The sequence below is a fragment of the Bos taurus genome, chromosome 21 (assembly GCF_002263795.3).
Source record: "Bos taurus isolate L1 Dominette 01449 registration number 42190680 breed Hereford chromosome 21, ARS-UCD2.0, whole genome shotgun sequence".
Taxonomy (NCBI): domain Eukaryota; kingdom Metazoa; phylum Chordata; class Mammalia; order Artiodactyla; family Bovidae; genus Bos; species Bos taurus.
In genome coordinates, this window is record NC_037348.1 from 7,814,236 (window position 1) to 7,840,092 (window position 25,857).

The window sequence follows — 25,857 nt, forward strand, 5'->3', positions numbered from 1 at the left end:
CTGCTGGCAGGTGAGAAGGGAAGCTGCCACAGAGCAGTATCGATAGTTCAAGAACAGTGGGAACTTCCCTGGCGGTCCAGTGGTTAAGAATCCACGTTCCAATGCAGGGGATGTAGATTCGATCCCTGGTCGGGCGGCTGGGATCCCACATGCCCTGCTGAGCCCTTGCCCCACAACTAGAAAGTCTGTGCACCCCAAGGAAAGGTCTGGCATGATGCAACCAAGACCCAACATAGTCAAATAAGTAAACAACAGAAAATGTAAATAGGATCCCTCTTGTCATGAGTGTCTTCCTCCCTCTGTGTCACGGTCTGTCTCTTTTTAAAGAGAACTTCCTCTGTTAGAGTAGTTTTAGGTTACCCAGAAGTTGCCCTGACAGTACAGAGTCCCTGTGTACCCTGTTAATATTCTGTGTTGCCATGGCGTGGGCCACAGCCAAGGAATCAGCATGTCAGCATCGCTGTTCATTCATGAAAACTCAGCGCTTTTTTTCAGGTTTTGCCATTTCTGCCCTGGGTTTCTCTACTGTCCCAGCATCCCAGGCAGAATCCTGCATTCATTCATTTGGTTGTGTGTCTGTCTCCTCCTCTGGTGTGTGACGGAGTCCCAGACATTGCTTGTTCTTGGTGGCTGCGACGGTTTTGAGGAACACTGGTCAGGTTTTACACAATGTGTCCCTCAGTTGGGGTTTGTCTGATGGTTTTCCTGTGCGTAGACTGGGGTCCTAGGTTTGGGGAGGGGGAGGCCCCAGAGGTGAGGTCACAGTGTAGTCAAGGAATGCAGTGTCAACATGACCTGCCTTCGGCGATGTTAACCTTGACCTGCTTGGCTGAGGTGGTGTTTATTGGACTTCTCTTTTGTGAAAGGGCTTTAAAAAATCAGCAACATATTGATACTCTCTGTTCTTTGTAATCCCTCTGCACTGATCACTGTAAGGAGACCTTGAAGTTTCTTGTTTTTTAGGGCTTCCCAGGTGGCGCTAGTTGTAAAGAACCCACGTGCCACTGCAGGAGACAGAAGAGATGCGGGTTCGATCCTTGGGTCGTGAACATCCCCTGGAGGAGGAAATGGCAACCCACTCCAGTATTCTTGCCTGGAGAGTCCCATGGACAGAGGAGCCTGGAGGGCTACAGTCCACTGGATCGCAGAGAATTTGACACGACTGGAGCTGCTTTGCATGCATGCATGATTTTTTTGACTGCAGCACCAGATCTTAGTTCCCTGACCAGGGATCCAGCCCATTCCCCCTGCAGTAACCGTGCAGAGTCTTAACCACTGGGCCACCAGGGAACGCCAGCGGTTTCTTTAAAAGATGGACATTTAGGCTGTTTCCTGGTTTCTGATTTTGTAACTAAGATTCTGGGGAATGCTTTCACATTTATCTATCTGCCCCTCCTTTTGTGAGGGATGGGTCCCCAGAAGAGGAGTTCGCCAGTCAAAGAGTTTTGGGCACTTGAGCTTTAGTCGGATGGTGCGGTTCAAAATAGCCACACATTTGCGCTCCTACCAAAGGGAGGAGCGTCTCTGCTCTCCATCTTCACTCAGGCTTGGTGTTAGGAGATTTTTAATTGTTGCTCTTCTGATATGGTAAAAATACTTGGGTTCTCATTTGTCTAATCGTCTTGCCCTGGAGGTCCTACTGTAGATGGAGGACCACAAATGAGTCTCCAGGAGCATTTGAGTTACCAAGCTCTGCTAGAAATACAAACAAGATAGAGATTTCTCTTCCAGCAGTCAGAGCATTTCTCTGAAATCTTTCCCACAGGCCCCGCATTTGGAAGTGGGGAGCACTCAGTATGTGTTCCCCCGAGTTTGTTGCTTTCCATCTGATACCTTGGAGGCAGCTGCTGCCCGCTGATGTGGGGGCTCTGACTTGGAGAAGGACGGACGTCCTGCCCTGAGTGTCCGGGGTGAGGAAGGCCTGGAGGCTGCGGCGTGTGAGCAGCGGGGGGCCCTTGGGCCCCGGTGTCCAGCCTTTGGCTTGTGCCTCTTCTCCCGAGGCACTGCCCCGGACCGGGAAGGCGGGATGGTGTCCCTCCCCCCGGGGCGGGGGCACCGGCCCGCTCGCCCCCCTCCAGCCCTGCTTCCGGGTCATGAGGACCCCCTCTTCTTCCTGCCCCGCCCCCCGGACTCGCCGCCCCCGCCGCCCCCCACCGCAGCGCCGTGCCTGGGAGCCCCGTTAGTCCCCGAGGCAGGGCGCCCGGGCGGGCTGGAGCAGGCAGTCCGTGCTGACCCCGCCCGGGTGGGCCGCCCCACGCCTAGGGGACGGGATTTGCCGATGATTGAGACTTGAGGCTTTGGTTTAGACTCTTTCCTCCCTTGGGGAGCAGCTTCATTTTCATCGCGTGCTCGGAGCTTGGTTCTGCGCAGCCCGTGAACGCGGCTGCGGTCCAGGAATCTCTGTCTTCAGACGCAGGACGCGGGGAACACGGCTGCAGAGGCCTCCCTGCCAGGGCTCCGTGTGTCCATGATAGAGGAGCGTCCCTCATTTCCCTCCTGTCCAAGGTGGCATTCTGAGAGGCACACTGGGCCTTGTCCTGAAGAGGAGACGTTGGGGAAAGTCTGGGCTCTCCCAGAGCGCCTAAGGGGAACTGCCCGGCAGCGCCCTCATCTCCTTTCTGGGTACATTTGGAAGTGTGTCCGTTATCCAGTACCAGGGAGCTCTTGAAGGAACCCCATTGCACGAAATTGGCATACTTTTATGTTTCCAGGTTTTCTTTTTCTTTTTTTTTAAAGCATAATGATTCTTGCCTGTACCATGCTGCTGACTTTTAAGCAAATTTACACAGTGTGGACTGGATATAAGGGTGCAAGGAGACTGAATCGGAGGGTCGGGTGAGGGGCGTCCACCTGTTCCATTCCAGGCTCTTTAATCCTCCAGGAGGACAGCCCAGCAGGTGGGCTTGCCTGTCACCCTCCACCAATTAGAAGGCGCCTTGAATAGGCTCAAGGCCCCCAGATGAACTGCTGTGTGGCTTTGTGAATATCTGCCGCCTTCTTGGAGTGATGGTGGGGTGGCAGCCTGGTGTTTTGGGACTTCAGCCTGCAGTGCTTCTTCCTCCCCGACCCCTAGTGCCCCTGAGCCCGCCCACCTGGGAGGTGCTCCCCCAGCGCCCCTGAGCCCACCCATCTGGGAGGTGCTCCTCCAGCCCCCTTGAGTCCGCCCACCCAGAAGGTGCTCCCCCAGAGCCTGCCCACCCCGGAGGTGCTCCCCAGCCCTCTTGAGTCTGCCCACCTGGAAGGTGCTCCCCCAGCACCCCTGAGCCCGCCCACCTGGGAGGTGCTCCTCTGGCCCCAGTGTCCCTGAGCCCTCCCACCTGGAAGGCATAGGTAAGAGGAATGCAAATGCTGTGGCTGCATTTGGCCCCTTACGCCTCACTAAGTGGTTTGCTTTAGTTTTTTAAATGGTCAGATATGTGCTTCATTACTGATCAGTTAGAAGTGAGGCTAAAAACACTGTGTATCTTTGGAAAGAAAAGTGTTAGTAAGTATGTGTGCTAAGTCACTTCAATCATGTCTGAGTCTCTGTGATCCCATGCTCGCCAGGCTCCTCTGTCCATGGAATTCTCCAGGCAAGAATACTGGAGTGGGTTACCTTTCCCTTCTCCAGGGAGTCTTCCCGACCCAGGGATTGAACCTGGGTTTCTTATGTCTCCTGCATTAGGCAGCCAGGTTCATTACCACTAGAGCAACCTGAAAAGTATAACATGAGGCTTATAAGCATGATATAGATCTTTAAAATAAAATCAGGAACATTTGAAGACAGATTTTTTTTTAAACTTTTTATTTTGTATTGGGGTATAGCTCATCAAGAGTGTTGTAATAGTTTCAGGTGGACAGCAAAGGGACTCAGCCACTCAGCCGTACATACACAGGTATCCATTCTCCCCCAAACTCCCCTCCCATCCAGGCTGCCTCAGAACGTTGAGCAGAGTTCCGTATACTACGTTATACAGTAGGTCCTTGTTGGTTACCCATTTTAAACATAGCAGTGTGTACATGTCCTACCAAGCTCCCTAACCAACCCCTTTCCCCCATTCTCCTCCCCGCTCCTCCCTGCAACCATAAGTTTGTTCTTTAGGACCGTGGGTCTCTTTCTGTTTTGTATGTAAGTTCATTTTATCATTTCTTTTAAACTAAGTGGTTTGCTTTAAAAGGCAAGTGTTGCTCAGTTTCTTAGAGTTGTCTGGGTACTTGAGGATTCTATTGTTCTCAACCTGAACTTGTAAAGAAAAATAGAATGAGCTTCTCAACTACTGTGAAAGAACATTTAGATTTTTTTCGTTGGGTGGTAACTCTCTCAACGTTAGGGCATCTTGCTGTGATCTGAGTTTCAGCACCAAATAAAGAGTGTGTGTACCAAGTTCCAGAGGGCCGGCTTCTCTGTGACTTGGAGAGGAAAGCTTGACTTGTTTATAAAGAGCAACTGATAGGTGGAAGGAAAGCTGTTTGAGAATTGAGATAAAGGTGGGCATGTGCTTCCATGGGAACTCGGGGTGAAGAGCAGCGGTTGTCTGATGCAGTTGAGATCCTGCGTTCCAAATCTGTGAGCCCCACTTCTCTCCTCCAGGGAGAACTTGGCCTAGTGTTGGACAGAGTGTTTTCTGTCTTTATTTTTTCTCCGTGGCTTGTGAACAAAAACAAGAATTTGATGTTCTGCAGTGGATTTAACTTGTGGCGACAGCGTATGCTTTTCCTTGGAGTATGAGGTTGGAAACAGTAGCAGTTTCCTCCCTCCGCAGGATTTCATGCCTTTCCATGTGGGTTGAGGTATCTGTGAGGCTCTTACAGGAGGGGCTTTTAAAGGATCCTGAATGCAGAGGGTACCCGCCAGGCCTGCCTCAGTGGAGGAGTCAGGGACGCGACCGGCCTCCAGACGCTCTGATAAGAACAGCTAACGCAGGGTACACAATCCGTCCACCACCCAGGACCCAGGAGGACCTGGTGGGAAGGAAAGTGGGTCCAGCCACAGCCCTGCCTCAGACAGGTGGGGCATTGAGAAATGCGCTGCCAGGCCAGGCATGACTGGGGTGGGAGTGCTGTGCCCAGGACAGCCAGAACACGTCAGGGCACACACGGGCCTCAGGAAGAGTCCTCCGTGGAAATGGGCTCTGAGCACACCAGAGGTGTAAGTGGTCAGACAGGTGGGCACCTGCACACGTCTCTATATAAAGTGGGAAGAAGCTAAGGTCTCTACCTCCGAGCCTGGGCAGGTGGCTCTCCAGGTGTACCAGTTGTGGGAGGACCCCTCTTTGGGCGACAGGCCCTGGGCAGTAGCATCCTTGCCAGCCTTGGACTGTCTCTCAAAAGGAGTTCTCTGCTCAGAATTGTGTGAGGGAATCCGTATTTTAGCCCCATCTCTGGGCCCTAGTGACAGACCGATCCTGGGCGGGTCCTTTGTTGGTCATTGTTCTCAGCTGTGAACAGGACAGATGTCACCCCACAGTTACCAGCGGTGGGTAAAGTCAGGCTTACAAAGTCTCTGAAATGTGCCGGTCCACAGAAACCTTCGTCACCTCTTTAGCCCATTCTGACTTCAGATAAATCCTACTGTGTGTTCTTACCCGGAACCCAAAGCCCCTGTGCTGCGTTGGTTCTGTATTCTGTGTTTTCCTTCCCGCTGTGCCTTGCACGGAACCAGCCAGCCTCCTCCTGGGATCCTCGAGTGCTTGCTGTCTGCAGCTGTTCCCCGTGGGATAGACGCTTCACGGCCCTGTTCCTCCTGGCTGTCCCTGGGGTGCTCTCCTGTTTCCTCTCTTCTCTTTTGAAGTGCGGAGGCTGAAACTCCATTTTGGGGACCCCTCCTCTGGCCCCTTACTTTACAAAGTCTCCTTGAGTATAGTCTTAAGACGGCCTGGCTTTTTTTTTGGCAGTCACAACGCCCCATCATCACATACAGAAATTATATCCAATTAAATCTCCTAAGTCTTTTTCACACCTCCTACATTTGTGCATTTCTTTTTTTGCACCCAAGTGTCCAAATAACATTATTTCCTCTCTATTGCAATTCCAATCTGTTGATCTTTTTAGCTCATGACTCTGTCATCCAATGTATTTGCCATCTCTCTTGGAAACTTGTCATCCTTGATTAGATAAACATTTTATCTGTGCCATCGCTCAAGTAATTGATGAAAATGTGGAAACAGACAGAAAGAGCCTTGTCGCCTTCCACTAGAGACCTTCTTCGGGCCACTCGCGAGTCAACGCTTTGAAGGGTAAATTGTGCATTTACCAAGCTCTTCAAATGTAGTTTGTCTTGTTTTACCTTGTTGACAAGGATATGATGAGATTTTTAACAAGGCACTGTAAATGAAGTCTAGTGTCCCCCCAGTCTACCAATTTAAAAAGTCCTCAGACTAAGAAGGAAAAAAAAATCCCCAATTTCCAGGTCGTTGTGTCTTATGATGGTTTATGGTTTATGGCCTGAGGCTTCTCTGCAGCGGTGTTGTTCTTCTGTTCGTCTTTGGCTGATACTCCGAGAGCACAGGGAGGGAGTGTTACTCTGGCGGCTGGGGTGTCGGGCTGTTATCTGGTGCAGAGTGGGATTGAACTGCTTGGGAGAAAGGCGTTTCACTGATCTTTGGGAAGCCAAGGCCTGGGGGTGCCCTGGGTTGGGGTGTCTTCTGGCAGGATGCGGGGAGTGTCTTCCTGGAGGCTGCTGTCCAGGCACCAGTGGCGTGGAGAGAGAGATCCTGAATGCAGAGGGTACTCTCCAGGCCTGCTTCAGTGGAGGAGTCAGGGATGTGACCGGCCTCCAGACGCTCTGATAAGAACAGCTAACGCAGGGTACACAGTCCGTCCACCACCCAGGACCCAGGAGGACCCAGCAGGAAGGAAGGCGGGTCCAGCCACAGCCCTGCCTCAGAGAGGTGGGGCATTGAGAAATGCGCTGCCAGGCCAGGCATGACTGGGGTGGGGGTGCTGTGCCCAGGACAGCCAGAAGACGTCAGGGCACACACAGGGGCCTCAGGAAGAGTCCTCCGTGGAAATGGGCTCTGAGCACACCAGAGGTGTAAGTGGTCAGACAGGTGGGCACCTGCACACGTCTCTATATAAAGTGGGAAGAAGCTAAGGACCCCACTTGCAGGGCTGCATTTCTGCAAACTAGACTGTGGCCGACTTCATCCGATGTGACTCAAGGGCAGACCTCTCACGCTAGTCCATCAGTTTCCTAACTTTCGACGTTCCCAGGTGGTTTCCTGTAGCCAGATACATCCGCACATCCTCGCAGCCCTTGTCTTGGAAGTGTGGTGAGGTAACCAAGAGTTACCTGGTCTCTGAGGACTGACCCGGTGCCCCTCCCTCTCATCAAAGGCCCCGATCAAGATAAGAAGATTCAGCAACTCAAGGGACTAACCTTCAACACCACATTTATGAGAAGTTGCCTCACAGTGCAGAGGGAACAGGTGTGTGGGTTTTCTGCCTTGAGCATCAGTTTGTCTAGATAGCTGGCTGGTTGAAAGAGTGCAGGTCACTGAGGGAACTGGAGAACTGTAGAGACTAGGACAATACTCTTGAAACGAGGATGTGAACTCTTAACTGCAGTGATACGTGTTCTACAAAAGATGATGAGACGGAATGGGGGCCACAGGGCTGATTCTCATTAGAAGGCTTGCCCGTTCCTGAGTAGGAAGCCTGAAATCATAAGGGAGAGGGGAGAGAAGACAGACAGAACGCTTATTTTGCGGGTCAGGCTGTAGCACGTCTGCTTCCTTCTGCTGGGACCGGCTCCACACCTCAAGCAGGGCCTGGGCCCCCCAGCATCGTCCGCTGGCCACACAGATTCAGGGTTCAGAGGCTGGGGTGCTGTCCCACCCGCCTGGGTAGTGGGGAGGCCCCACGGGGCCTGTGGGGGCCTGAGTGGGTAGCTGTAAGCAAGAAAGGCTGGTCCCTGTATGGTGCTTTGTCAAAAAGGCAGCCAGCTGTCGGAACTGGAAATAACTAGAAAGGATGGGAGGTGCTCATGAAGGCACTTTTAAAATATAGAGACTTAGAAAGAATATCGGGCTTTCGATATTTTAAGATCAGAAAGGAATTTGGAGTAACCGTCAGAGCAGGCAAAGCTGTTCTTAATGAAGACCCAGGAAAATCGTTGGTGCACCTCCGTGGAAGCAAACCCGGCTTCCTTCTTCAGCAGCCTGTCTGGCTCCAGATGCTTTATGTGATGGGGTTACTGGGGCTTGTGTTCGCACTGGTCTCTGGTCTCTGAATTAACTCCCGGTGAAGCTTGCACTGCTCTGTTGGCAGGCAGGATGTAAACACCTTACTGGTCTTTGTCATTTCTGTGCCACATCGCAGCACTCTGTTTTCACATTCAGAGCCTCCAGGGCTACATCTCATGTGTGCATGCATTTTTAGGTTTGCTTTTATGCATGGTAGACATGGCTCTTAGGAGGGGGCAATGCATTTGTTCATTGCACGTTGAAAATCTCACTTAATTTTTAATTTCTGTCCCCAGAGTCACGTGTGTAATGCAATCCCTTACATTCTGAAGATGGCCTTCAGTCATTGAATGCATCAGGTGCCTGGGTCTGTAGTCTGTGTGGAATATCCTGGGTCTGTAGTCTGTGTAAGAATATAAATGTACATATTCAGTACAAATACGTACTCAATGATACACGAAGATAAAAGGCTTAACATGAATTGTATCTGTTTACATTTACACAGAAAATTCTATTTTAACAAACTCTGGAGTATCCATAGTGTTTGTTATCACAACATTGTCTTTTCTCCCCTCCTCTGAGTTTTTGGTTGTTGCAGTCTGCTGACAAGTGGGCAGAAAGAGACTCATGCCCCCACTTCCCGGAGGCTGTGCTGAGATGCTGACTCAGAGAAGGGGCTGCATATTCAGCCGCCGTGGGTAGATCGGGGAGCGCTAGGGATGCTCCACCTCCGCCCCCTTTTTCTTCATCTTTGCTGTGCTTTCTGCATAGTGTCTGTGGGCTTCCTGTGGGGATTTTCTGGTAAAAATCACACTGAGAACCACAGGTGCACAGGTGCGTCGTCCATCACATAGCGAGTATAGTCGGGGGAGGGTACTGCTAGGTGAGGGTCTTAAAGGATTATTTTCTGGGGCACTAGTTCTCACAGGGTGGTACCCAGGCTAGCAGGCACTTACTGGAAATGCCAGTTCTCGGGCCCCTGCACCATCTTCTTTTCCCAAGCCCTCCAGGGGGTTTGGATGCACGCTCAGGGTCTTGAATTCTGTCCTTCAGCCTGCAAAATGACGCTGGCCTACTGAGCGCTTGTCTCAGTCTGCTTTCCAGCATCCGGTCTGCTGTTCCCCTTGTTCTCTTCCCTGTCTCCCAGGCGGTACCCCTGGGGTTCCCCTGAACTGCTGCCAGCCGCCTCCAGGTGTGTGCCTCCCCTACCCTCCCCACTTTCCTGGCAAGACCCTGCTCACCTTTCAGATCATTCCTTAGCGATCCCTTCCCCTGCGAAGGCTTCCTGAACTCCCAGAGGTGGGAGGCCTGGCTCCCTTCTTTGCCATCCCCGAGCCCTGCTCATTGACTGTTAAAACTTTTATCTTGTTTTATTTGCCCCTGGCCCGAGAGGTGGTTATTGTATCTCCTTATACAAAGCTCAGTGACAGACATGAGTCCCCTTCTGATCTCTTGGCTCAGCGTGGCTTTTGCAGAGTGATAGGGTTTGGAGGGAATTTTGGTAGTACTCAGTGACTGGTTCCGAAGAGTTCATTTTAAGGGAAGTAGAGAACCCTTACCCTGGGCCGCGGGCTGAGACAGAAGGTTTGGTTTGTAGGATTTTCCCACCAGAACCAGAGATGACAACTGGCTTTCTTTGAGCAGGTTTTTCTTTTTCCTTATTTGCCTCTAGACCTGCAGGAAAGTGATGCTAATTGTGCTTCCCGATGTCTTTTATTTCCAAGTACAGCCAAGGCTGTCCCATGTTTTTAAAGAAGAGGTAATCAAAGTGGAGAACATTTTAGTGAGATAACTACCTTGGCTGTCCTTTAATGAAGCTGGTGTTAGAAGGCTAATCCACGGTTTTGTTCATTGCTCCCCATTGCGGTATATTGGTTATGTTTAGATTGGCGCAACACAATAGATGAATGTTTTTATCAGTGTTTAACTTATATAGTAATATTGCCTCAAGCTTCCTATTATGGTGGGAACACAGAAGTCCTCATCTGATCCTTTGACAGCCTCAGTGGGGTAGGTATGAGCTGCCCATTTTGCAGGTGTGGAAGATGAGGCTTAGAGATGGGAGCGGTATGAGCTGTTGGGGTCAGGAGCCAGGCCATATATATATATACACACACATAGCACTCTCCAGGGCTCAGACCTGAGTCACCCATTTTCTTTTTCTAGGACCCAGGATTGTGTTTAATGCAGAGCATGCAATAGCATTGGAGTTGAATTTCTTGTGTAACTTTTCCAAATGTTAATACCTAGATACACAGCTTTTGGGGGTTTTCTCAGCCAAATGCTTCTCATTAGCCCTTCTTATATGAGCAGTTTTTAGGGATTCGTTTTCCAAAGATGTATAGTTTGTTTATGCCATTTACTCAAGTCCCTAGAGCAGAAGTACTGCCTTTTGATGTTTTGATGAGGAATTTGTGGGGAGCAGCATTTCTGTCGCTGGAAAGGCTGTTTAAAATGGCATCTTAGGGGAAGTGAGCCCTGCCCGTGTCCCTTGCCAGCCCGGCTGCCTGTGCTCCGGCCCCTTCCCTGCGGGGTGGCCCCCGCCGGCGCTTTAGTCCCCACCTGCCCGCACCCCGGCTCCCTGTCCTGTCGGTTCCCCACCTATTTCACTTCTGCTGCGGCTGTCCACCGGCTTTGGGGCTGCCCCCCGGCCCCTGCCCCCGTCTTCCAGCTGTGTTCTTTCTCTCCACTTCCTACTTGCCTTCAACTCCACGAGCTTCCATGATTCTTCCCAGGCCAGCCTGTGCTCTCGCGTGCCAGCGACTTTCCTAAGGTTTGCGAGTTCCTTGGCTCTCCATTTCTTTGAGAAGGAAAAGCAGTGTTTTGTGACCTCTTTCTAGTTGCCAGTGAGTCGCAGCAAGGCTGTGCCTTCCCTTCCTTCGCAGCGTGGTGCGTGCCCTCCCTCGGCACTTGTGTTATCTCGCGGCACAGATGAAGCGCCTTGTATTCGCTTCCCTGTCCGTGGCCTGCGCCCTCTGAGCACGGTGTGGTCACCTGTGATCCAGCTGGGTTTTCTCCTCTTCAGTTCCTATCACAGAACATCCCGAAGACCCACAGTGTCACTCATGCAACCCGAACCAGCTGGTGGCTGCGTCCTGCCTTGGACTTGTCTCTTCTTCAAGAAGAAGTGCGTAGTTTTTCCTGCCTTTTCCCTTTTCTTCTGTAAATGGCAAAAAAGTGTCCAGTGCGAGGCAGTGCTTTGATCTGAAGAAGCTGTTGGTCCTGGCCCTGAAGTGCGGCTTCCGTGGAGTGGTGTATACTGGCCGTGGAAGGGGCCTGGGACAGCATCATGGGATTCCTCCCGTGTCTGTCTCGGGGCCATAGGAAGTTTCAACAGACTTGGGTTTTGTGTCTTTATGGTCTTTCCCTGGGTACTGAATTTTCTGGTCTATTCAAAATGATCACAAACAAATTCATGTTAACACTTGCTAATATCATCAACATATGAATACCAGGATGAATACAGCAGTAATAAATTACATCCAAGTACTCCTGTATAAAAACTCCTGTGTTTTAGGAGCAAACTAATATACCTAATTTATAATGGCATGGAAAGAATATGAGTGTTTAGATTGGGCATTGTTGTTGTTAAGTTGCTAAAGTCAGGTCCAACTCTTTGTGACCCCATGGGTTGCAGCATGCCAGGCTCCCCTGTCCTTCACTAACAAACTCCTGGAGTTTGCTCAGATTTATGTCCATTGCGTTGGTGGTGCTGTCTAACCATCTCATCCTTTGCTGCATCTTTGTCCTCCTGCCTTCAATCTTTTCCAGCATCAGGGTCTTTTCCATTGAGTTGGCTCTTTGCATCAGGTGGCCAAAGTATTGGAACTTCAGCTTCAGCATCAGTCCTTCCAATGAATATTTAGGGTTGATTTCCTTTAGGATTGACTGGTTTGAGCTCGTTGCTCTCCAAGGGACTCTTAAGAGTCTTCTCCAACACCACAGTTCATAAGCATCAGTTCTTAAGCGCTAAGCCTTAGGACTGATCTGGAACATCACCACAGGGTCAATACTGAAATCAGATTGATTATATTCTTTGCAGCCAAAGATGGAGAAGCTCTATACAGTCAGCAAAAACAAGACTGGGGGGTGACTGGCTCAGATCATAAACTTGTATTGCCAAATTCAGACTTAAATTGAAGAAAGTAGGGAAAACCTCTGGACCATTAAGGTAAGACCTAAATAAAATCTCTTATGATTATACAGTGGAAGTGACAAATAGATTCAAGGGATTAGATCTGATACACAGAGTGCCTGAGGAACTATGGACACAGGTTCGTGACATTATACACGAGGCAGTGATCAAGCAATCCCCAAGAAAAAGAAATACAAAAAGGCAGAATAGTTGTCCCAGAAGGCCTTACAAATAGCTGAGAAAAGAAGAGAAGCAAAGGGCAAAGTAGAAAAGGAAAGATATACCCATCTCAAAGCAGAGTTCCAAAGAATAGCAAGGAGAGATAAGAAAGCCTTCCTCAGTGATCAATGCAAAGAAATAGAGGAAAACAACAGAATGGGAAAGACTAGAGATCTCTTCAAGAAAATTAGAGATACCAAGGGAACATTGCATGCAAAGATGGGCTCGATAAAGGACAGAAATGGTATGCATCTAACAGAAGCAGAAGATATTAAGAAGAGGTGGCAAGAATACACAGAAGAACTGTACAGAAAAGATCTTCACGACCCAGATAACCAGGATGGTGTGATCACTCCCCTAGAGCCAGACATCCTGGAATGTGAAGTCAAGTAGGCCTTAGGGAAGCATCACTATGAACAAAGCTAGTGGAGGTAATGGAATTCCGGTTGAGGTATTTAAAATCCTAAAAGATGATGCTGTGAAAGTGCTGCACTCAATATGCCAGCAAATTTGGAAAACTCAACAGTGGCCACAGGACTGGAAAAAGTCAATTTTCGTTCCAATCCCAAAGAAAGGCAATGCCAAAGAATGTTTAAACTACTGCACAATTGCACTCATCTCACACACTAGCAAAGTAATGCTCAAAATTACTCCAAGCCAGCCTTCAACAGTACATGAACCATGAACTTCCAGATTTTCAAGCTGGATTTAGAAAAGGCAGAGGAACCAGAGATCAAATTACCAACATCCGTTGGATCATCAAAAAAGTAAGACAGTTACAGAAAAACATCTGCTTTATTGACTACACCAAAGCCTTTGACTGTGTGGATCACAACAAACTGAGGAAAATTCTTCAAGAGATGGGAATACCAGACCACCTTATCTGCCTCCTGAGAAATCTGTATGCAGGTCAAGAAGCAACAGTTAGAACTGGGCATGGAATAAGAGACTGGTTCCAAATTGGGAAAGGAGTATGTCAAGGCTGTATATTGTCATTCTGCTTATTTAACTTATATGCAGAGTATATCATGCAAAATGCTGGGCTGGAAGAAGCACAAGCTGGAATCAAGATTGCCAGGAGAAATATCAGTAACCTCAGATACACAGATGACACCACCCTTATGGCAAAAGGTGAAGAACTAAAGAGCCTCTTGATGAAGGTGAAAGAGGAGAGTGAAAAAGTTGGCTCAAAACTCAACATCCAGAAAACTAAGATCATGACATCCGGTCCCATCACTTCATGGCAAATAGATGGGGAAACAGTGGAAACAGTGACAGACTTTTCTTGGGCTCCAAAATCACTGCAGATGGTGACTGCAGCCATGAAATTAAAATTAAAGACACTTGCTCCTTGGAAGAAAAGTTATGACCAACCTAGACAGCATATTAAAAAGCAAAGATATTACTTTACCAACAAAGGTCTGTTTAGTCAGGGCTGTGGTTTTTCCTGTGGTCATGTATGGACGTGAGTGTTGGACCATAAAGAAAGCTGAGCACAGAAGAATTGATGCTTTTGAACTGTAGTGTTGGAGAAGACTCTTGATTATCCCTTGGACTGCAAGGAGATCCAACCAGTCCATTCTAAAGGAGATCAGTCCTGGGTGTTCTTTGGAAGGACTGATGCTGAAGCTGAAACTCCAATACTTTGGCCACTGGAACAAAGAGCTGACTCATTGGAAAAGACCCTGATGCTGGGAAAGATTGAGGGCAGGAGGAGAAGGAGACGACAGAGGATGAGATGGTTGGATGACATCATCGACTCAATGGACATGAGTTTAAGCAAGCTCTGAGAGTTGGCGAAGGACAGGGAGGCCTGGCGTGCTGCAGTCCATGGGGTCGCAAAGAGTTGGACACGACTGAGCGACTGAACTGAACTGAAGCCTCAGGAAGAAATAAATAGTACAAAACAAGAAAAGACTTTCACGTTGAGTCATGGCTCAAAGCTGGGTGGTATGACTGGGTTGGAGAGTGCTCCAGGGGCAGAACCTGATGGAGACCTTGCTGTCTCCGTTTCCCCTCAACTGACTTAACTCGGGTGGGAAGCAGCCCTGAAGCTCCCCTGGCTCCTGCTGGGCAGCCCGTCTTCAGTGATGCTGCTGTGGGCCTGACGCCAGGCCTGGGAGACAGAGCAGGAAGCATGCAGGGCAGAGCCTCTGCCTTCGGGGGGAAATAGCTAAACGTATCCTTTCAGGTACTGACACTTTGCAGGCTTGCAGAGTGCTCTGAAATGGGTGACACAGAGAAATGAGGGACAGGGAGGCAGGGGCAGGCTGGTGGAGCTTTGGTGTGTGGGCAACAGCTCCGAGGAGGGGGCGTTTGAGTGGAGTGGCTCAGGGTGGGAACCAGGCAGCTGTGGGCTGGGGTGGGGGCGTGGGCTCTGAACAGCACGGGGTGAAGGAAGGAGCTTGGGGGCTGCGACTCGCTGAGCGGGAACATACTCGAAGAGGAGGCCGGGACGGCCCGGGGTCGGGGTGGGATCCTGGGCAAGCTGTCGTCCAGGCCAGGGATGCGGTGGCTCCGGTGAGACTGAGGGCAGTGGGCGGAGACAGATGGGCGTGGGGAAAGGCACCCTCAGTGCACGCGTGTGTCAAGTGCGTGTGGACCGCACACAGGCTCAGTTTCAGGCTCTGCAGATAGAACTGTGGGCTCCATGGAAAATCCCTTCCTGTCCTCCCTGAGCTGCTGTTGTGGTGGCAGCAGTCAGTGTGGGAAGAAGGACCAGGCCTTGGTCCTGGGGAGGGTGGACACCCTCCAGGATGGGGAGGAGTGGGTGGCGGAGGTGAGGAGCTGTGTGCTGCAGAGAGGGGGCCTTGTGGCAGGAAGACCACCTGAGCCTCTCAGCTTCCCACAGGCTTGGGAGCTGCAGCCAGGAGGTCTGAGATGGTACTGACATTAAGACAGGGCATAAACATGAGTTTAAGTTGTGCAGTGTGGTCATTAGATCTATGTATACATGGCAGAATGATCGTTGATGTCAGACCCATTAACACTTCCATCCCCTCCCAAAATGGGACTTCTGCATGTGTCTATGCAAGTGTATATGATACAGGACTGTTCAGTGTGGTCACCAGGCTGTGCGTTCACTCCCCCAGCCCTACTGGGGAGTTTGTTCCGCGGGACCAACATCTCTCCCAGCCCCTGGCTACCGCCATTCTACTCTCTTTCTATGAGTTTGGCTTTTTTTTTTTGATTCCTTATGTAAGTAGGAGCATAGTGTTAGTCTTTCTCTGACATTTCAATAAGCCTGAGGCCCAAGAGGAGTCGTTGCTGCACTGGGTACCGAGTGGCGTGGGGTAGGGGACAGAGTCGGGAATGACTCTGGTGTTTGATACGAGCAGTTCAGGCATGGGACTGGCAGCGACCAAATAGGGAAGCTTGGGAGGCAGGCTTGGGTGGGGAGGACATGAGTTATTAGACCCCTAAGTGGAGCCAGGGAGTGGGCAGGTGGGTGTTCTCCTGCTGAGCTCAGGGCTCTGGGCCCAGGACACAGGAAGCCTGTTGCCCTGTGTGATGGCGGGGGAGGCGAGGGGGAGGCCAGCACTTGGAGGTCTGGCGAAGAGGAAGGGCGGACGGTGGGCGAGCAGGACCAGAGGGTCCTAGAGAAAGCGGCAAGGCCAGAGGACTCTGCCGGGGCCAAGTGAGATGAGGCCTGAGACTGTCCTCGGCTTTGATGGTGTCCTCAGGGGCTTTGCTGAGCCCTTTGGTGCTGTGACCAGGGAGGAAGCCCCGCTGGCTGGGTTGGAGATGACCTGTTGGTGAGGATGCTAAGGGCAGAGACGCTCTAAAAGCCTTGTGTCCGGTTTGAGGGAGGGGGCTGGTGTGTTGCACACGTGCGCCCTCGCACTGGGCTCCCTCCTTCAGGAGGCGGCGGCATCGCGTGCCGTGAGTTGCTGTTGAGACCCGCACGGTTGCGGCACGCAAGGGCGCGTCCAGAGCACCCAGCGCAGCCTCCATCCGCTGCGGATGTTCTCCGATGTCTGCTTTCTCCTGTTCTCCTCTGTCCGAGAGGCCGCTTTTTCTCACCAGTGCAAGGGGGAAGTTGGGCCAGATGAAGAAGTTTCTGGGTCCAGGTCCTCGCGGCTTGCCTGCCGTTCACCCGGGGTCCCCTGCTTCCCCCTCCTCGCTCTGTCGGGTTGCCCAGCTGTGGCTGTGGCCCCGCTGGGCTGCCTTCTGTCCTGCCTTTCCGCCTCTCCTTCACTCTGAGTCTTTCTCCGAGAAGCCGCCTTGGTGCGGCTTCTCTCTCACCCAGGAGTATTCACACAGGCCTCCTTCCTGAGGTCACAGACGTGAACCCATGGGACCTGTGCTCGGCCAGACTCCCTCCCTCTGCCTCCTCTCACCCCCGGCCATCCAATTGGCGGCCCCATGACTGTATCTGGCTCTTCCTTTCCTCTGGCCTCTGGCGTGTTACACCTAGCTTTAAACCAGGCCCGTCCCTCAGGAGCCGCTGTGTGTGAGAGTGCCCCTTGGCTCTGCCACAGGGAGGACCATCCCTCAGGAGACACTGTGTGTGTGAGATGCCCCTTGGCGCTGCCACAGGGAGGACCATCCCTCAGGAGCTGCTGTGTGTGAGAGTGCCCCTTGGCGCTACCACAGGGAGGAGCATCCCTCAGGAGCCGCTGTGTGTGAGAGTGCCCCGTGGCACTGCCACAAGGAGGACCATCCCTCAGGAGACACTGTGTGTGTGAGAGTGCTCCTTGGCGCTGCCACAGGGAGGACCATCCCTCAGGAGCCACTGTGTGTGTGAGAGTGCTCCTTGGCGCTGCCACAGGGAGGACCATCCCTCAGGGCTGGTGTGTGTGAGAGTGCCCCTTGGCGCTGCCATAGGGAGGACCATCCCTCAGGAGCCGCTGTGTGTGAGAGGGCCCCTTGGCGCTGCCACAGGGAGGACCATTCCTCTGCAGAAGCTTCAGGACCACCCCTGTCCTCCCGGCCTCTGGTTGCGCCCGCATATGGCTCGGGCCAGCAGTGTGTACACACCGACCCCTCCTGCTTTGCCTGGCGGCTGTTCCTCACAGGTCTCAGCTCCTTCCTCCCCCAGCAGCCTCCTGCAGGGCGTCTGTGTCTCCTGCAGTGCTGTGTGTGTTGGGAGCTTCACAAGTTAACAAATTACATCAATCAGGAAACGCCGCTGTGAGAACTGTAATGGGAGGGTTGGGGATTATTAACACTTTTGAGAGAGAATAGTAACCGAGGGTTTTTCTGCTTGTCTAGAATTTTAAAAGTTAAAAACAGTTTCCAATGTTGACATTAGTCTACTTCTAGGGATTTATCCTCAAAAAATAGTTTTGAATATCTGCAGAGAATGTGCACTGGACTGTTGTTTATGATGTGGAAGCATGGAGGTAACCTGAATATTCGCCAGTAGGGTATCGGTTTAGAAAGAAACGAACTCATGGTGCACGTTTACATCTTACCATTACCGTCTCCTTCATAAAACGGTGATGTAGAAGGGTGTTGACTTGGTAACATGTTCATATGAAATGAAGGAAGTATATTTGAAAACATTCTATTATTGTCTGGTTTCCTTTACCTTAAATTATAGAGAAAAGATAATTGGCGTAGTTAGTGATATCTTTGGATGTTGAGATTATTGATTAATTGTCTTCTTGCTATCACCTAAGCTTTCTACAGGAAGCGTCCTTTCTCAATTAAGAAAGCTCTTTATTAAAGTTGGAATCGAATACTTCTTGTATTCATATAAATCGCAGGTTCTTATCTCATTGCTGAGTTAGCCTTTCTGTCTATATTCAGTGCTGGGGAAGAGCCCGTGGCGACCTGCCGACGTCAGATGGAAGCAGGAGATGTGGGCGTGTGCTTCCCGGGTCCCTCCCTCGCAGGCCATGGCGCCTGTCCTCTGTGGACACGCAGGGTGTCCTTGAGGCTGGCGCGGCAGTGGGCTGCTGTCCCTTGGCTGGGGGGCTGTTTGCTCAGGCGCAGGGCACTGCGCTCTGTACTGGGGGCAGGGCGTGTGTGTCTGGGCACCTGCCGGCAGGCCTGGGGTGCAGCCCTGACCCTCTCCTGTGTCCCTGTGTGGCCCTGGGCTCCAGGCTGTGGTTTGCACGTTGGTGAGGTGGGGTGGCATCTTCCGCAGTGGTGAGTGTGCTGAGTGCTCTGACCCACACCAGGCACATCCCGAAGGAGAACTGGCCAGTGAGCTCCCCAGACAGTCCACCTGCGCCCTGCTCCTCCGGCAGTCGGTGGTGAGAAGGGAGCCTCACCTCTTTAACGATAATATAGGGTTCCTGGAGACTGGCCGTGTGGCGGGCGGGGAATTAGTTTGTGAAATGTGCTTTCCTTGTAACTGAAGCCTGTGCTGCCCTCCCCTCTTGTGTCCCTGCAGTCTGTGGGCCGGGCATCGACATCCGCAACGACTACCAGCAGCTGAAGCGCCTGGAGAACTGCACGGTGATCGAGGGCTACCTCCACATCCTGCTCATTTCCAAGGCCGAGGACTACCGCAGCTACCGCTTCCCCAAGCTCACCGTCATCACCGAGTACCTGCTGCTGTTCCGCGTGGCCGGCCTCGAGAGCCTGGGCGACCTCTTCCCCAACCTCACGGTCATCCGCGGCTGGAAGCTCTTCTACAACTACGCCCTGGTCATCTTCGAGATGACCAACCTCAAGGACATCGGGCTCTACAACCTGCGGAATATCACCCGTGGGGCCATCCGGATCGAGAAGAACGCCGACCTGTGCTACCTGTCCACGGTGGACTGGTCCCTGATCCTGGACGCGGCATCCAACAACTACATCGTGGGGAACAAGCCCCCCAAGGAGTGTGGGGACCTGTGCCCAGGGACGATGGAGGAGAAGCCGCTGTGTGAGAAGACGACCATCAACAACGAGTACAGCTACCGCTGCTGGACGACAAACCGCTGCCAGAAAAGTAAGACGGGGCTGTGGCCTCGGTCCCCCCCCTCCCCCACCCCCCGCCGCGTCTGTCCTCCTCTTTGGGTGCCTGTTTCTCCCAGGTGGGTGTGGCTCTATTGCCATGAGAGTGTGGCATCTCAGGGGGCTTCTTGCCATGAGATTGTGGCATCTTAGGGCGCTTCTTTTCGCATCGGGGAACTGGTGGGTGCAGCCTGTCCCAGCTGCTGTGAAAACCCTTCCAGTGACATGCTAGAAACCATCCGCTGTACTCCTGGGTGGGAGGCTTGTGGAACTGCTGCTTTGAATTTCTGATGGGCAGGGTGACCCGGTGTGCTAGGAAGTGCCTAACTCCCGCCAGTCAGGGGCTGTGTATGTATCGTCAGCTCTTTTATCCTTTGTGTGAAAGGAGGTTTTTTGGTAATGCAGGGCTTCCTTAGCATGAGTACACCTGGATTATTACAGAGTAGAGGAGAGGTAAAGACGGACTCGCATCCTGTGAGAGTGCTGAGCTGCAGCCCGTCCTTGGTCCTTAATGATGAAGTTCCAGTGCTTGCACATCCTGGTTTATGATGGAGCGGAGCCAGGGCGGTGCTGGCAGAGGAGCCCTGGACCGTGTCTAGGAGCCTCAGGTTCAGGCTGACCTGGCGGGTAGCTGGCTGTGCAGCAAGCTCATTTGTATACCCCAGGCTTCTGCTTCCTTTCTTGTCTACCTCTTTCTTGAAGAACTGTGCAAATCTTGTGAAGCCAGTTAGTGAAAGACCTCTGAAGTGTGTTTACTGCTCCTGGGGGTCAGGCGGTGGTGTTCGGAAGCTCCTTGTTTGTCTGTCTGCTGTGCGTGATGTCCTCTGAGTATCCCTGATTGTGATGCGCGCCTCGAGCGCTGGGTTCTTGGGTGTTGCAGCGTGACTCTGGGCCTTTGTCTTCTTGCTTTCGGCAGTGTTTAGCTCTGTTGTCCAGGAGGGTTCCCATCGCTGGCTGGAAGGCAGAGTGGTACCTATAAATAGTTCAGTGGTTGGCCCGGTTAGAGCCTCAAGGAGCCCATGTACTCCAGCTGGCCACGGAGAGCCAAGAAATCCCAGATTGGTAGGCTTGCCTAACCATGACGTGTGTAAGATAAACAGAGCAAAGGCCAGACCCCACAGGTAGCGTTGTTTCAGCTTCCTGCCAGCCCAGGGCGGAAGCAGAGCAAGGAGGCTCTGACACACAGGGCATGCTTTCATGCTCCCTGTCGCTGCATCAGCGGGCGGGTGAACACTGGTCCAGTGAGGGCGGGACTCCACGGGCTGCAACCAGGACCTAAAGAGCTGAGAACACCACCGGACCACTCGGAGCATCCCTGTTGGCTCGGGTTGGGGAAAATACTGTGCTAAAGTCACATTTGTGATTGATGAAAACACTACCCTATCATTAGCTTACCCGCTGGTTCTGAGAAAACAACACAGCATATTTTCAAATAGTCTTGACATTTAAAAACTTTATTTTAAAGGAAAAAGTCATCTTCAGATGAAGTGTCATGTGTCATGGAGAGATGTTGGATGTGGTGTAAGGGGGTGACCTTGGACTTGGGTGTGGTGTTAGGGGGTGACCTTGGACTTGGGTGTGGTGTTAGGGGGTGACCTTGGACTTGGGTGTGGTATTAGGGGGTGACCTTGGACTTGGGTGTGGTGTAAGGGGGTGACCTTGGACTTGGGTGTGGTGTAAGGGGGTGACCTTGGGCTTGGGTGTGGTATTAGGGAGGTGACCTTGGACTTGGGTGTGGTGTTAGGGGGTGACCTTGGACTTGGGTGTGGTATTAGGGGGTGACCTTGGACTTGGGTGTGGTGTTAGGGGGTGACCTTGGACTTGGGTGTGGTATTAGGGGGTGACCTTGGACTTGGGTGTGGTGTTAGGGGGTGACCTTGGACTTGGGTGTGGTATTAGGGAGGTGACCTTGGACTTGGGTGTGGTGTAAGGGGGTGACCTTGGACCAGCCAGCCCTTCTGTGCGGTTGTTAGCCATGTTTAGAATGCTCCATTGGGCAGCCCCATATTATTCCTTAGTGGTGGTCAAATATGTGTACAAAACTGTTTTGAAAACTCATAAGGTCTGTACTAAAGGGAGGTGTTGCTTAAAAGTCGTTCGGTGGGCACTCGTTCAGTGATTCAGTCAGCATTTACTTAGGTCTCACTGTGGATTCTGTCCAGCTTCTTGTTGGAGAAGTCTGGAGCAGGGGCGCGGCATGAGTTTCGGGCCCGAGTCTAGTAGCGTGACTGGACATTCGCCCTCGGGCTGGCCCTCAGTTTCCTCATCTGTGACATGGGGCAGCCCCGTGGCATCGTCATAGGCTGTGGGGGATTAGAGAGAGAAAGGGGAAAGGCTCCTGAGAAAGGCCTGGGGGGCGGGCATCAATCCGCTGCGTCTGATGCTGGCAGGCCTGTTGGCTGGATGCCCTCTTCCCCGAGGCCGCACCCTGCAGCTTCTCCTGGGCCAATGTCTCAGGCCTGCTCATGTTTTTCTGTGATTTCACAATGGAATATTTATTTAAAATTAATGACAGCATTCAGGGAAATTGTCTTCCTTTCAGGTTGTCCTGAAAACTCCAGGGTTGGCAGGTTTTTTAGGGATTCTCTAGTTGAATTGGAACTCTTTCCCTTTGCATAGATTCCCTTCTGACCTGCACAGTCCAGTATGGTAGCCACTAGCCACATGTGTCTTGTCTAGTACTTGAACTGTGGCCTGTCTGAATTGAGATTTTTTTTTTTAAGTGTGAAATACACATTGGATTTCAGAGCATAATATGGGGGGAAAAAGGTATTTCCTTAATATTTTGTGTATTGATCACATGTTAAAATGATGTTTTAGACGGAGGGAGTGAAGCGTTACCATAGTTAGTTTCGCCTGTTTCTTTCCAGTTTTTAATGGGGCTCCTAGAAGATTTGAAGTCACAGGTGGAGCTCGCGCTCTGATTTATCCAGAGGGTGCTGCCTCAGAGCGTGCTGTGGAAGGCTCTGGGTTCTGGCCTGCAGAAGTCCTCTCTCTGCTGAGCACTGCAGTGCTGCTCCACACCTCTCTAGGCAGAGCCGAGGGGTCATCCAAGGAGCCAGTGGGGGCCACTGAGTCCAGATAGAACGTCTGCCTCGGGGTCCCCGTGAGTGTGAAGATGGCCAGTTGAAAAGAGGCAGCACAGAAACACCCCATCCTTCCCGGAGCTGGCTCCAGACGGAGTCGGGGTCATCTGGAGAGACCTGTCAGGTCAAGGATGTGTGTGAGATCTTTGACAGGATGGAGAAGCACTCAATTATGGGGTGCCCATAGGCCGTTTTTCCCTGATGCTCCCCTTTAATCCCCCTCTGTAGACCCTGACTCTGCAGGGGCAGGTGGCTTTGTCGACAGCCACCCCCCCCATTAAAGAAGCTACTGTGCTGGGGGTTCCCTGCCCGCTTCCATTTTCCGATTCCCAGGGGTGCTTTTATGTCGGCGAGAGTCATTCACTCCTAGGAGGTGAGTGGCCTTTAAAGAGCTCAAGTGTGGCTTTTCCCTGCCGTGAGCAGGTGGTGCCCCCTGAGCTGTGCACCGCTGGCTCCGCCTTCCCTGCCTGCCCGCCTCGCTGGTCCTCCTCCTGCTCGCGCTGCGGCCTTCTTTCTGGCTCCTCTTCCAGGTCCAGCCTCTAGACACTGCTGTCCTTGGGCCGTCTCCCCACCGTCCTTTCCCCCGGAGTATCTTACCTGCTGCTTCAGCAGCCTCCCACCCGCATCTGGCTTCCAAACCCCATCTCCAGCTCAGACTATCCCCAGTCATGTCTGGACCCCCATGGGCATTTCAGCTACAGATGTGGGGGGATATCTGGAGAGAGGTGTCAAGTCAAGGATGTGTGTGAGATTTTAGATGTTACAGACATACAGACACTCAGTTATGCGGTGTCAGCGTCTGATGGTCTTCCTGGCTCCTCACTTCCAACCCAGGGTTCTCCCTGATTCCCCTCTGCATGGGCAGTGTTCCTGTTCTCCGAGCTCCTGTATCAGACACTTCGGTACCATGTGGATGCTTCCTTTTCCAGCTGGACACCGAGCCCTTTCCATTTGAGGTGTTTCCCCAGTCTGCCTTCCTGTGTCTCCCCTCTGCTGGCTCAGCGACATGGCCTCTCCCTGGCCGCCCTGCCTGTCCACCTCAGCCCAGTGGCCTTGCCCTCATGCATGCTGACCCACAGGCTGCTCTCCCTGGAATCCGTCAAGGAGCCCACGAAGCGGGCCTTGCACCTGGCCTTGTGCCTGCAGGTCTGTGGCCCCGCTGAGCAGCTGGCTGCCCGCTGCTGGAGGTCTGGGGAGCTTGGTGGACTCTGGTGGGCTCTTCCTGAGGAGGAGACACCTGTCTGAGGCGCTGAGTAGATTCTGGGCATGTCCTCCAACACGTGGCCATCCTGGCCCTCCCCCAGGGGTGAGCTTGCTCCTGCTTTGTGAAAGACGGGTTGTCAGGAAGACGCATCTCCCCGCCTCGCGCAGAGAGCGGTGTGGAGTAGCTGCTCGGCGAGCCAGGAGCCGCGAGGATTATAAAATGTGGACGTTTCCTGTGTCACCCCTGACGTGCCCTGCCTTGGTCAGAATAATCCAAGGCCAGGGATGATGGGGAAGGGTGGAGAGGGTGTGACCCATCCCGAAAGCTGAAGCCTGGCCCGAGGGTGCTGTTCCTTATCGTCCGGAGGCTGGCCGCATGCAGGGAGGGAACAGGGTGGACTCCCCCGGGCACCTGAAGTTCTCTCCCTGCCTGGTGCAACGTCCTGACCCTGTGTGGGGTTTGCCTACCTTCTGGATTTCTGGTATGAGATTTCAAGTATGGCACCCCCTGCCAACCAGAAAAAAAAAAAATCTGAAAGCCTACTACTGCTGGACTTAGTCTCCAAGTACTTTCTCAGTGGTCAGGGTGAACTCTGTGAGGTCCCTGACATCACGGTGCCGCCAGTGAGCGGGCCTGGGCTTTGCCAGGAGCCCCACTGGGCCGGCTTCGCTGCGGTGCTGCCTTCCTGCCGTCCAAAGGGTGTTGTCTGGGGACGGCGGCCCGGAGCTCCGTGCGTTTCCTACCGCCTTCAGAAAGGAGAAACCAGGGAGACAGGTTGGCGCTTTCAAGGAGAAGGCAGAAACCGGCTCCCTTCGTTGACAAGTGGAACACGTTTCACTGCCGTCTCACCAACCGGGGCCCGGGACTTAAAACGAAGACAGGTGGTGTAACAGAGAGTCCTGTATTTCCCCCCAAGTAGGTTCTCCTGTTTTTATCACACTCTCCTGGAGTGAGGGGTGGACTTGCTCCCTTCCTCCTCTGCTTGTATTGCTGTGTCAGGCCCGATGGGTGAAAGTGGTGGCTTGTTAGTGTCTGTAAACCACCTGCTGGATTGAGGTGAGGTGGGGGGACCCTGGGTCTCCATTACTTCATCTTAATGGTTCTGCTAATCCTTCTTCTTTTTCTCGTTTTCGTTCTGTGAAATGCTGTGTTGTGTGTTGCCGTGGCGGGCCAGGGCAGGGCCTGTGTGTGCACAGGGCTGAGGGGGTCCCGCATGTCCCGTGGGGGGCGGGGGGCAGGCCGTCTAGGGGGCTCCGGCTCACGTGTCAGTTGCGACCTGTCTCTCTTCGCCTGGAAGGCCCCTGCTCCGGTCAGCTGAGCCCAGTGTGGGGGTTTCTTTATTTAGAAAGGGGGTCACATTCCCCGGGCCTCCTTTCTCTGCCTTTGATAGTCATGCGTGGAGATGGCATTTCTGCTCCTTGATGGTGACCCTGTTCCCGAGATGGAGAGGCAGTTTGTGCCCGTGTCCATGGGACCCTCTTAGCCGACGCCAGCTCTTAGTCCCCATGCCTTGTTGAAAGGCGTCATTCTTGGCTAGATGTCACCTAGTTAAGGAGTCACTCTCCCACGCTCCCTTCAGGAGTTTTTCTTTTTTTTTTTTTAATAGGGATCTCGTCTTGGAGATGAAAAAGCTTTCAGAATATGTCTCCTAGGGTGCTTTTTGCAATCCTAGGTCTTTGCAAAATATTCTGGAGTCCCTTCCCATTTCATTAGTTAAGCCTACTTATAAGACCATTCTGGTTTTTTTTTTTTTTTTTTTCTCCTAAAAAGCCTCCTTCTTTTGTTGTGTTAATATTTCTATCTCGCTTTCCATGTGTGGATGCCAGCATGACATTGCCTGCTAAAGTGGGGATGATGTGGGACGTGTGGGCCCGTGGCTAATCCTGTCCTGGACTGCGTTGCTCAACTTGAGTGCATGGGGTGGGTTAGACTTAGGTTTGGCTGGCGGTGGAGCTGGGAGCCATGACTTGGAGACAGGCCTCCTCCTAGCACGTGGTGTGACTCTGGGACTCGGGCTATAGGAGGAGGAGTCTCTGACACCGTCCTGGGACGGAAGGCGCCCCTGACTTAGAGGAAGCGAGAGACAGCCAGGGTGTTCTGGGAACATCAGGGGCGGGAGACAGAATCTCTGTCTGCAACACACAGGATATTAAACAG

The 25,857-nt window shown here is 52.3% G+C and overlaps 1 protein-coding gene and 1 long non-coding RNA gene across 3 annotated transcripts in view; both read left to right on the forward strand.

Moving 5' to 3' along the window:
* Positions 1-25,857, forward strand: part of IGF1R (insulin like growth factor 1 receptor) — a 306,876-nt gene that overhangs the window by 33,943 nt on the left and 247,076 nt on the right. For both annotated transcript variants that reach the window (NM_001244612.1, XM_024981603.2), the window contains 1 exon segment: positions 18,860-19,405. In NM_001244612.1, the coding sequence (NP_001231541.1) occupies positions 18,860-19,405 (546 nt within the window).
* LOC132343327 (uncharacterized) lies at positions 19,418-25,457 on the forward strand. The gene is made up of 2 exons (XR_009492088.1): positions 19,418-21,063; positions 21,314-25,457. It is a non-coding gene; the product is annotated as an uncharacterized lncRNA (long non-coding RNA).